The sequence below is a fragment of the Cervus elaphus genome, chromosome 18 (assembly GCF_910594005.1).
Source record: "Cervus elaphus chromosome 18, mCerEla1.1, whole genome shotgun sequence".
NCBI lineage: Eukaryota > Metazoa > Chordata > Mammalia > Artiodactyla > Cervidae > Cervus > Cervus elaphus.
This window is the reverse complement of record NC_057832.1, coordinates 53,240,408-53,252,497: the sequence shown is the minus strand read 5'-3', so window position 1 is coordinate 53,252,497 and position 12,090 is coordinate 53,240,408. Positions and strand designations below refer to the sequence as shown.

The 12,090-nt window shown below is 41.2% G+C and overlaps 1 protein-coding gene across 4 annotated transcripts in view; it reads left to right on the top strand.

Annotated features, from left to right (window-relative positions):
* RELN (reelin) overlaps positions 1–12,090 on the top strand; it is a 527,544-nt gene that overhangs the window by 477,291 nt on the left and 38,163 nt on the right. For all 4 annotated transcript variants that reach the window (XM_043872741.1, XM_043872740.1, XM_043872739.1 and 1 more), the window contains 2 exons: positions 10,231–10,371; positions 11,631–11,808. In XM_043872741.1, the coding sequence (XP_043728676.1) occupies positions 10,231–10,371; positions 11,631–11,808 (319 nt within the window). The remainder of the gene's footprint in view (positions 1–10,230; positions 10,372–11,630; positions 11,809–12,090) is intronic.

Sequence of the window (12,090 nt, the reverse complement as noted above, 5' to 3'; positions counted from 1 at the left end):
CTATTTCTCTCCATCTTTATTTGTAACTTACCAGTATCTTTTGAAAGACTTTTGGCAAGTATTTATATTATGGAACATCTTGTTTAAATGTTTCAATCAAGTCAAGGAAGTCTTAGACTTCTCTTACATATCTATCTTCTCATACACCATTTTGATGCTTTGAATATCACTGGTGTAAGTTTACCATATTTATGCTAGTGTCTCAGGGCTAAAAACCATTAAACAATTTTGCCTGGTATAAACCATGGTACTATTAATTTTTCACATACAGACTATATTAACATATAGGTGGGCATTCAGTTCAGTCGCTCAGTCGTGTCCGACTCTTTGCGACCCCATCAACCGCAACACTCCAGGCCTCCCTGTCCATCACCAACTCCCGGAGTTTGCCCAAACTCGTGTCCATTGAGTTGGTGTTGCCATCCAACCATCTCATCTTCTATTGTCCCCTTCTCCTCCTGCCTTCAATCTTTCCCAACATCTGGGTCTATTCAAATGAGTCAGCTCTTCACAACAGGTGGCCAAGAGTATTAGAGTTTCAGCTTCAACATCCGTCCTTCCAATGAACACCCAGGACTGATCTCCTTTAGGATGGACTGGTTGGATCTCCTTGCAGTCCAAGGGACCCTCAAGAGTCTTCTCCAACACCACACTTCAAAAGCATCAATTCTTCAGCGCTCAGCTTTCTTCACAGTGTAACTCTCACATTCATACATGACCACTGGAAAAACCATAGCCTTGTCTAGACGAACCTTTGTTGGCAAAATATTGTCTCTGCTTCTTAATATGCCGTCTAGGTTGGTCATAACTTTCCTTCCAAGGAGTAACCATCTTTTAATTTCATGGCTGCAGTCACCATCTGCAGTGATTTTGGAGCCCCCAAAAAATAAAGTCTATCACTGTTTCCACTGTTTCCCCATCTGTTTGGCGTGAGGTGATGGGACAGGATGCCGTGATCTTAGTTTTCTGAATGTTGACCTTTAAGCCAACCTTTTCACTCTCCTCTTTCACTTTCGTCAAGAAGCTCTTTAGTTCTTCTTCACTTTCTGCCATAAGGGTGGTGTCATCTGCATATCTGAGGTTATTGATATTTCTCCCGGCAGTCTTGATTCCAGCTTGTGCTTCATCCAGCCCAGCGATTCTCATGATGTACTCTGCATATAAGTTAAATAAGCAGGGTGACAATATACAGCCTTGATGTACTCCTTTTCCTATTTGGAAGTAGTATGTTGTTCCATGTCCAGTTCTAACTGTTGCATCCTGACCTGCATACAGATTTCTCAAGAGGCAGGTCAGGTGGTCTGATATGCCCATCTCTTTCAGAATTTTCCATAGTTTATTGTGATCCACACAGTCAAAGGCTTCAGCATAGTCAATAAAGCAGAAATAGATGTTTTTCTGGAACTCTCTTGCTTTTTCAGTGATCCAGGGATGTTGGTAATTTGATCTCTGGTTCCTCTGCCTTTTATAAAACCAGCTGGAACGTCTGAAAGTTCACGGTTCACGTGTTGCTGAAGCTTGGCTTGGAGAATTTTAGCATTACTTTACTAGCATGTGAGATGAGTGCAATTGTGCAGTAATTTGAGCATTCTTTGGCATTGCCTTTCTTTGGGATTGGAATGAAAACTAACCTTTTCCAGTCCTGTGGCCACTGCTGAGTTTTCCAGATTTGCTGGCATATTGAGTACAGCACTTTCACAGCATCATCTTTTAGGATTTGAAATAGCTCAACTGGAATTCCATCACCTCCAGTAAATTTGTTCTTAGTGATATTTGCTAAGGCCCACTTGGCTTCACATTCCAGAATGTCTGGCTCTAGGTGAGTGATCACACCATTGTGAATATCTGGGTTGTGAAGATCTTTTTTGTATAGTTCTTCTGTGTGTTCTTGCCACCTCTTCTTAATATCTTCTGCTTCTGTTATGTTCATACCATTTCTGTCCTTTATTGAGCCCATCTTTGCATGAAATGTTCCCTTGGTATCTCTAATTTTCTTGAGATCTCTAGTCTTTCCCATTCTATTGTTTTCTTATATTTCTTTGTATTGATCGTTGAGGAAGGCTTTCTTATCTCTCCTTGCTATTCTTTGGAACTCTGCATTCAGATGGGCATATCTTTCCTTTTCTCCTTTGCTTTTGGCTTCTCTTCTTTTCACAGCTATTTGTAAGGCCTCCTCAGACAGCCATTTTGCTTTTTTGCATTTCTTTTTCTTGGGGATGGTCTTGGTCCCTGTTTCCAGTACAATGTCATGAACCTCTGTCCATAGTTCATCAGGCACTCTGTCTATCAGATCTAGTCCCTTAAATCTATTTCTCACTTCCACTGTATTATCATAAGGGATTTGATTTAGGTCATACCTGAATGGTCTAGTGATTTTCCCTACTTTCTTCAGTTTAAGTCTGAATTTGGCAATGAGGAGTTCATGATCTGAGCCACAGTCAGCTCCTGGTCTTGTTTTTGCTGACTGTATAGAGCTTCTTCATCTTTGGCTGCAAAGAATATAATCAGTCTGATTTTGGTGTTGGCCATTTGGTGATGTCCATGTATAGAGTCTTCTCTTGTGTTGTTGGAAGAGGGTGTTTGCTATGACCAGTGCGTTCTCTTAGCAAAACTCTATTAGCCTTCGCCCTGCTTCATACTGTACTCCGAATTTGCCAAATTTGCCTGTTACTCCAGGTGTTTCTTGACTTCCTACTTTTACATTCCAGTCCCCTATAATGAAAAGGACATCTTTTTTGGGTGTTAGTTCTAAAAGGTCTTGTAGGTCTTTGTAAAACTGTTCAACTTCAGCTTCTTTAGCGTTACTGGTCAGGGCATAGACTTGGATTACCATGATATTGAATGGTTTGCCTTGGAAATGAACAGAGATCATTCTGTCGTTTTTGAGATTGCATCCAAGTACTGCATTTCAGACTCTTTTGTTGACTATGATAGCTACTCCATTTCTTCTCAGGGATTCTTGCCCACAGTAGTAGATATAATGGTCATCTGAGTTAAATTCACCCATTCCAGTCCATTTTAGTTCTCTGATTCCTAAAATGTCGACATTCACTCTTGCCATCTCCTGTTTGACCACTTCCAATTTGCCTTGATTCATGGACCTAACATTCCAGGTTCTTATTCAATACTGCTCTTTACAGCATCAGACCTTGCTTCTATCACTAGTCATATCCACAACTGGGTGTTGTTTTTGCTTTGGCTCCGTCTCTTCATTCTTTCTGGAGTTATTTCTCCACTGATCTCCAGTAGCATATTGGTCACCTACTGACCTGAGGAGTTCATCTTTCAGTGTCCTATCTTTTTACCTTTTCATACTGTTCATGGGGTTCTCAAGGCAAAAATACTGAAGTGGTTTGCCATTCCCTTCTCCAGTGGACCACATTTTGTCAGAACTCTCCACCATGACCCGTCCGTCTTGGGTGGCCCTATACAACATGGCTAGTTTCATTGAGTTAGACAAGGCTGTGGTCCATGTGATTAGATTGGTTAGTTTTCTGCAACTGTGGTTTCATTGGGCATTCAGTTCAGTTCAGTTCAGTCACTCAGTCATGTCCAACTCTTTGCGACCCCATGAATCGCAGCACGCCAGGCCTCCCTGTCCATCACCAACTCCCGGAGTTTACTCAAACTCATGTCCATCAAGTCGGTGATGCCATCCAGCCATCTCATCCTCTGTCGTCCCCTTCTCCTCCTGCTCCCAATCCGTCCCAGCATCAGGGTCTTTTCCAATGAGTCAACTCTTCACATGAGATGGCCAAAGTATTGGAGTTTCAACTTCAGCATCAGTCCTTCCAATGAATACCCAGGACTGATCTCTTTGAGGATGGACAGGTTGGATCTCCTTGCAGTCCAAGGGACTCTCAAGAGTCTTCTCCAACACCACAGTTCAAAAGCATCAGTTTTTCGGCACTCAGCTTTCTTCACAGTCCAACTCGCACATCGATACATGACCACTGGAAAAACCATAGCCTTGACTAGATGGACCTTTGTTGGCAAAGTAATGTCTCTGCTTTTTAATTTACTTAGGTTAAGACAAATCAAATCTATTTCCATCCCACTACTACAGAGAGCAAAGCTACTTTCAAAAATTTTGAATTCCCTCTAAGTTTTATCACTTGTCAGATTTGCTGCTGAAGTTGTATCTGAGAATCGAGATTTGGCTGTATGCTGTATGGCTATGTGCTCTGTATGTATGCTATAAATGGGTTTTAATTATTTTAACAAATGTATGTCATTCTCCATGAAGTTATTTTGCAAGTTGTAGGAACTTTCTCATATCTGAAGGATGGTCCAGGATCTCTAAGTGGCTCAGTGAGAAAGAATCCACCTGCCAATGTAGAAGCCACAGGAGACATGGGTTCAATCCTTGGGTGGGGAAGATCCCCTGGAGGAGGAAATGGCAACCAACTCTAGTACTCTTGCTTGGGAAATCCCATGGGCAGAGGAGCCTGGTGGGCTACAGTCCATAGGAGCACAAAGAGTCGGACACAACTGAAGCGACTTGGCACTGACATGTGCTTATAGTATAATATAGTATAGTATACTCCCTCCTTGACTGGCAGTCCTCACACCTGTGAGATGAGACAATTGTACAAAACAGTTTCTAAGAGTCATCCTCTCCTTGCCACCCCAAAGTGTGCTTGACTTCCTTCTTTTGTTCATAGTTAAGTGTCTTTTTCATCAGAGTCTCCCCCAGAGCAGAGTCTTTGTGCACCCTGTGACGTGGCACACACCTTTAGAGCCCTTCATAGGTAATTCATTCACACACCTTGTACCAAAGTTCATGCCTCCTTTCTAGAGCCTACTTGTACCTGTTGGTCATGGGCTGTGATGGTTCAGTTTAGGCTGAGTTGAGCTGACCCATGCTTCTTCCCAGGTGTACACCTATGAGTGGAATTACTAGATCATATAAATCTCTATTCAACATTTTGAGAAACTGACAACCTGTTTTCCCACAGCATCTAGGAGGAACGTATGAGGGTTCACATTTCTTCACATCCTTGCCAACACTTGTTACTTCCATCTTTTTATCATAGTCATCATAGCATGACTATTCAACTCAAAATATTGAATACAGAGTTACCATATGAACTAGTAAATCCACTCATAGGTGTACACCTGGGTAGAAGCTTGGGTCTCAGCTAAGCCTCAACTGAACCATCACAGCCCATGACCTACAGAAACAAGTAGGCTCTAGAAAGGAGGCATGAGATATAAGCTTCAGGGAGTTATATCTCACTGTGGTTTGAATTTGCATTTGGCAGGTGACGCTAGTGGTAAAGAACCCACCTGCCAATGCAGGAGACATAAGAGACACACCGGTTTATTCCCTGAGGGGGGAAGATCCCCTGGAGGAGGGCATAGCAACCCACTCCAGTATTCTTGCCTGGAGAATCCCCATGGAAAGAGGAGCCTGGAGGGCTACAGTCCATAGGGTTGCAAAGAGTTGGACATGACTTAAGCTCCTGAGCACACAATGACTAATGTTTCACATCTTTTCATGCATTTATCAGCCATTTTGATGTATCTTCTTTGGAGTTTTCTCCACTTTTGTCTAACACAGAGAAATAGGGTCATGGAGGAAATTTTATGCCCAACAGAAAGAAAAGGTCTTGTCTAGCAAGGGAAATATGGGACACATTTTGAAATAAGGCAGACACTGTAGAGCCTCTAACTCAATCTCAGAGTGCCAAAGGTTTCAACTCTGACATTGAATAGCAGAAGTCAGGATAGACTTGTGTGTACATAGAGCAGCAATAGGCAGGCACAGCTGTCCACAAATAAAAAACTGTTCTATTCTAGGGATAATGGTAGGAATAGGATTATTTTGTGCAGGTTGAGATAGAGTTTTGAAGAGTTTGCTTATTGAGAATACAGAGTAATAATGAACCAATAGATCCTTGCCTTGTCTTGGTTTTGTAAGTAAATCAGTATGACTTAGGGCACTGGGCTTTAACATCATCATTAGTAGAATTGGAGGATTGGCTATATTTTCTAGTCTCAAATATTTTATGTATCACTGAGAGTAAAGAAAACATCAGGGAAGAGTGAGAAAGCATATTAAAAATTATGTATTGTTTCTATCAAAGAACTTTTTTCATGATGATGGTGAAGTCTCATCAGGACTTCATAAGCAGACATAACCATTTTGAAGAAAAGAGCAGGTATAAAAGACTCTGAAATAACTATCAAAATTCATTAAAAGGTGTGTAGACAGTGTGGGAAAAGTTTCCTTGGAAGAGCAATGATGGAAACCATGCTATTGACAATCACATTTTAACTGCTTAGCAATGGATGTTTAATTATTATGCAACACTTATGGAGCACTTACTATGTGATGTAAATGGAGAGGAAATGATATAAATTCAGAAAAGATGCAAGGAGAGGCCTTTCAAGGATGTGGCAAAAGGAGAAATCTGCTCCAGGGCCATTTTCCCCACAACTCCAAGAAGCAGCAGCCGATGGTGGCTATCATTATAAGGAAACTTCAGGATAAATGATGACACCTGCCAAGGGGCTTCACCAAGACACTTTCAAGTCTTGATAAACATGAACTAATTAATGTCCACAACACCACTGTGAGGTGGAAAGTAGCATTTTCCTAGTTTTATGGACAGGGAAGTGTCAGCATGTAACCGTAAGTGATTTGGCCCCTTTACATAGTGAAGCTGTGACAAGACAATAAGAAGTTCTGGAAGTTCAACTTTCAGATTTCATTTTCGACTTACCTTCCAATTCATCCCTTAGTGAAAGTGTTGCCTTTTCTTATAAGACTATATTGGACAGTGTATGTACCCATTTTATGGGGTAGATACAGTTATTTCTAAGAATATAAAATCATCACATTTGAGATGGGGGCCCTAAAAATCATCTAATTTAACCACCTTTTTACATGTATTAATTTACTCACCATGAGCATAGAATTTACTAGGACCGGAATATAAAGTGAAAGTGAAGTCGCTCAGTCGTGTCTGACTCTTTGCGACCCCATGGACTGTAGTCTACCAGGCTCCTCCGTCCATGGGATTTTCCAGGCAAGAATACTAGAGTGGGTTGCCATTTTCTTCTCCAAGAGATCTTCCCAACCCAGTCTCCCACATTGTAGGCAGACGCTTTACCGTCTGAGCCACCAGGGAATATAGAGCCCTTATTTATCTTGACTTTCATTGGCCAACTCTGATTTTCACACATTCTATGCATAGTATCCTACTGTTTCCTTTTCTGTGGAATGCTGCAAAATGGTACAAACTGAAAGTGTCATGATCAGAAGTCCCCATGAAAACTATCAACCCAAACAGTGCATCTGGCTCTTAAATCTTCTGTAAGTCTGTTAAGTGGCCACCTGGATTGTGATCAGCACAGCCAGTGAGTGATCAGAAAACCACCACATGCTACGCAGCTCTGCCGTCTCCTAACTCTTCGGAAGATCTCCCTCACTTTAGCAGTCATCAGATCACTGCCCCCTCCACCACTGACCCCCAGTTTCTGCCCATCCACTCTCAAGACTTCTTCTATTCAAATTTTCCTGGTCACCTTTATTGCTACCAGTTTAACATTCTCTCAGTAAGAGTGTATGAAGCCCCATCTATAGGAGTCACCAACAATAAACTGATAAATAAGGAAAACAATCCAACAGAGGAAATAATGCATAAGTAGGCACTTTCAATAAAAGGTGAGAAGAGCTATGATAAAAGGTGATGGGCTAGGCAAAATGTCCATCATCATGTCTACAAATAATAAATACTGAAGAGGGTGTGAAGATAAGTGAGCCCTCCTACCTGCTTAGTAGGAATGTAAATTGGTACAGCCACTATGGAAAACAGTTTGGAGATGCCTTAAAAAACTAAAAATAGAGATACTGTATCATCCAGCTATTGTACTTCTGGGCATATATCTGGAAAAGATGAAAACTCTAACTCAAGATACACAAACCCCATTGTAGCACTATTACAATAACCAAGACACGGAAGCAAACTAAATGCCCCTTGACAGATGAATGAATAAACAAGATATGGTACACACACACACACAATGGAATGTTGCTGTTCAGTCACTTTAGCTGTGTCCGACTCTTTGTGACCCCATGGACTGCAGCATGTCAGGCTTCCCTGTCCATCACCAACTCCCAGAACTTGCTCAAACTCTTGTCTGTTGAGTCAGTGATGCCATCCAACTATCTAGTCCTCTGTCATCCCCTTCTCCTCCCACCTTCTATCTTTCCCAGCTTCAGGGTCTTTTCCAATGAGTTGGCTCTTCACATCAGGTGGCCGGCGTATTGGAACTTCAGTTCAGCATCAGTCCTTCCATGAGTATTCGGGGTTGATTTCCTTTAGAATTGACTGGTTGGATCTCCTAGCAGTCCAAGGGACTCTCAAGAGTCTTCTCCAACACCACAGTTTGAAAGCATCAAATTCCTCGGCTCTCAGCCTTCTTTGTGGTCCAACTCTCACATCCATACATGACTACTGGAAAAACCGTAGCTTTAACTATATGGACCTTTGACTGTATGGCAAATAACTATATCACTACAATTATTATAAATACTATGAAAGGAAAAGAACTTTTTGCTATGGAAGAAATGTTATTTTTAAAGGGCTCTGAAAGAATATTTCTTTATGAGGACCTGACCTTTTCTTTAAGACTTAAATGATACAAGGGTTAACCGGGCAGAGACAAAAGAAAAACATGCCGGCGGAAGGGAGGCAAGAGTTTGGGGAGCCTTGTGAGCTGAGAGGATGAGCAAGGCTCCAGAATTAAGTAGAGCGGCTAAGGGGGTATAGGAGGGGGCTCAGCTCAGGCAGAGCCTCGTGGACCAAGGAGGAGCTTGCAGTTGAAGTTAAATGCAATAAGAAGTGACAGCAGGGCTTTAGGTCGACTTTTCTCTGCTGAGAGGAACAGATGGGAGCTGGCAAAACAGGTTTTGAAGAAATGAGTGCGTAGGTGCTCAGTAAAGAAATATCAAACTGAATGATTTATTTTCAGAGTGAAGATTTGAGTTCTGTTTCTTTTCTATTTTCTAAACTTAATATGTGCTAAGTTGCTCAGTCATGTCCAACTCTATGTGACCCCATGGACTGAAGCCTGCCAGGCTCCTCTGTTCATGGGGATTCTCCAGGTAAAAATAGTGGAGTGGGTTGCCATGCCCTTCTACAGGGGATCTTTCCTAACCAGGGATCGAACCCATGTCTCTTGAGTCTCCTATATTATCAGGCAGGTTCTTTACCTCTAGCACCACCTGGAAAGCCCAAATTTAATATATATGAGTTCAACTAGAAAATTTTAAATTCTTGTTATTTGCTATTTGGTCCTGCCTAAAACAGATATCTTTCAGTCACGTGGTTAATATATCTTAATGACAAAAATATATGAATCCATGAAACAAAAGTTGCTTTGGATAATTATTTCCCCCATGCTCTTTGAATGTTCAAGCTCACTTGAGCCTCAGGCATTGTTTGGATTTTACTGCCATCTAGTGTCTCTAAACACATAAGTTTATTTGTGTTTCTGAACAAGATACTCCTCCCAAGCTATGCAAGTGAGCAAATTTCTGCTTATGTAGTGGGAGAATCTCTGTTTGGGTTTTATTTATATTGCATTTAAATCATTATAAAGTAAGTCTGATCTTACTACCCTCTCTTTTGTCTGTCTAGTTATCTAGGGTTTCATTGATCCTTCTGACTTACACCCCCACTGTCTTCCTAAGGCTCTCATTGTGAGAATTCCTCCGAAATGTCATGTGAGGCCTATCAGTGTGCCCCCTGCACAAAAGCAACTGACCTTAGGTAGCATGGGGCAGTTGAAACCCTCTCCCCAAGTCAAATGCAGAGGGCTTGTGGCTGCTTAAGGACAAACATCTTTTCCTAAAATGCAAATATAAGTTAGCAACAGACCTGGTGTCCCTTCACAGTGGTTTCCACCCAAAATTCAGGGCTCACTGGCTCCCTGAGGCTACTGGTTTTAGCATTAGTTTTAGTTTCTGTTTTAATCTGTTTTTACAAGGCTCAGAAATATCATTGACCCAAAATGTATTCTCAAGCTATTGCAGTTCAGTTTGGCTTGGTTTTATTAATCAAAGTTGGGCAAAGAACACTGCCATTACCAACACTTTCAGAACACAGGCAAGGGTATACATACATTTGTGTTACACTCCTCCATGCACTTGTTTAAACATACCAGGACACGTTCTTTTGTCCACCACATCCTTCATTATAATTTTATTTCTCTTCAAAGGTCCCAAGCCACTCGTTTCCGTTGGCATCAGCCAGCTCCCTTTGACAAGCAGCAGACGTGGGCAATAGATAATGTCTATATCGGGGATGGCTGCATAGATATGTGCAGTGGCCATGGAAGGTGCATCCAAGGAAATTGTGTGTAAGTAGGTTTTCTTCTTTCTTCTGTAGAAAGTCCCTGACTCACATTCCAGCCGAATTTTTCTGAAACTGATTTTTTAATCACTCCCAAACTGCCTTAAGTTATATGTTTTTCCTGAAATCTGACATTGAGCTAACTATGAAGTTTATGGCTATAGAATCTTCATTCTTGGTTAGAGATTAGGAACTGAACAATAGCTTTCTTTTAAGGAGAAGGCTGAGTTATAATTGACTGTGTTTTATTTTCTTCTGTGTTTTTGTGATACACCTGAGCCTTGAGAAAAATATTAAAGGAGGTTCAAGAGTTCAGCATGTTCTAACTGAAAATAATACATCATAAGTATTTTTCTCACTTAGGTCTGAATGTATATGTAATGATGTGCATTACTTGTGGTTTGAATGGTATTCCTGTGTTATTTGCATAAGAAAGTATATAAATACCTGATCAATTTGCCAGTTGTATTTCATGGAGAGACCTGGGATTTTACTCTTATAGAGCCTTAGCATCTTTGGAAGGATTTAAAGAGTGTATGTGTGTGTGTGTGTGTGTGTGTGTGTGTGTGTGTGTGTTGTGTACTACGGGCTCTGTGCTTTATTTTCAAAGACTCTACTGTTAAATGGGGTAGTATGAATGAAGATCCTGATAAAGAATTCACATTTCCCTTCTCCATTAATCTCTGCACACCTGGGAAGTCTTTCTTTTGATTAATGATTCTAGCCCATATCAACCATGACCTCTGCGACCCCAGAGCTTCCCAGTCCCAGCTTCATATTTCTTCCCACATTGAACAGAGAATTCAGTCCTGTGGTCAGAGATGGCAGATGCTATCCAAAGTGCCCTTTGCTATTTAGAACCTGGCCTCTTGAATTCCTGATTGGCCCAAAGTCTCTGTTAAAAAGCCTGATTTCATAAATTATTAGGACCAACCAGGTTAGTTTGGTATCTGCAATTGCTTATCAGCGATCCAGAGCTGTGTCATCTCGGGACTGGGCTTTAGTGAATTCTTTCAGGTTGCTTCTTTCTTTCCACCTATAAGCCCAAGTCACTAATTTAGGAAAGCCTAGAAGCAGTTAATTCACTGCTTATTTCTAACCTAAAGCACTGTTAAGGAGAGCAACTGAATTACGGCAAACTCTGTGAAGATAACTAATCTTTCATCATCTTGGACTAGGAAAAGGAGTTGGCCTCACTAATTTGAGAGCACACTTGCAGGACCTGTGTTTGATGCTGACTTTTCTTTTCTCTTTCTCCACTCCCAGTTGTGATGAGCAGTGGGGTGGCCTGTACTGTGATGAGCCTGAGACCTCTCTTCCAACTCAACTCAAAGACAACTTCAATCGGGCCCCATCTAACCAGAACTGGCTGACTGTGAATGGAGGGAAATTAAGTACTGTGTGTGGAGCTGTGGCTTCAGGAATGGCTCTTCATTTCAGTGGGGTCAGTGTTTGGTTGCTGTTTATTCATTTCTGCTTTCTCTGAGTTCCTCCCCCTCCCAAAACTGACTCTCTTTTGAAGTTTAACTGACAAATCAAGATGCAGAGTTAGAAACTCTAAATGCACAAACCTGATGTGAACTCACAACTTTCTACAAATCAGAAAATGCTTATCATTTTCAACATTTTCCTGTCACAAATCAGTTTTGACAATTTAATTATGCAAGGTGGTGTCAGTACAGGTATATTTAAGTACACATTTAAAAAAAAAAAAAAAAAAGGATTT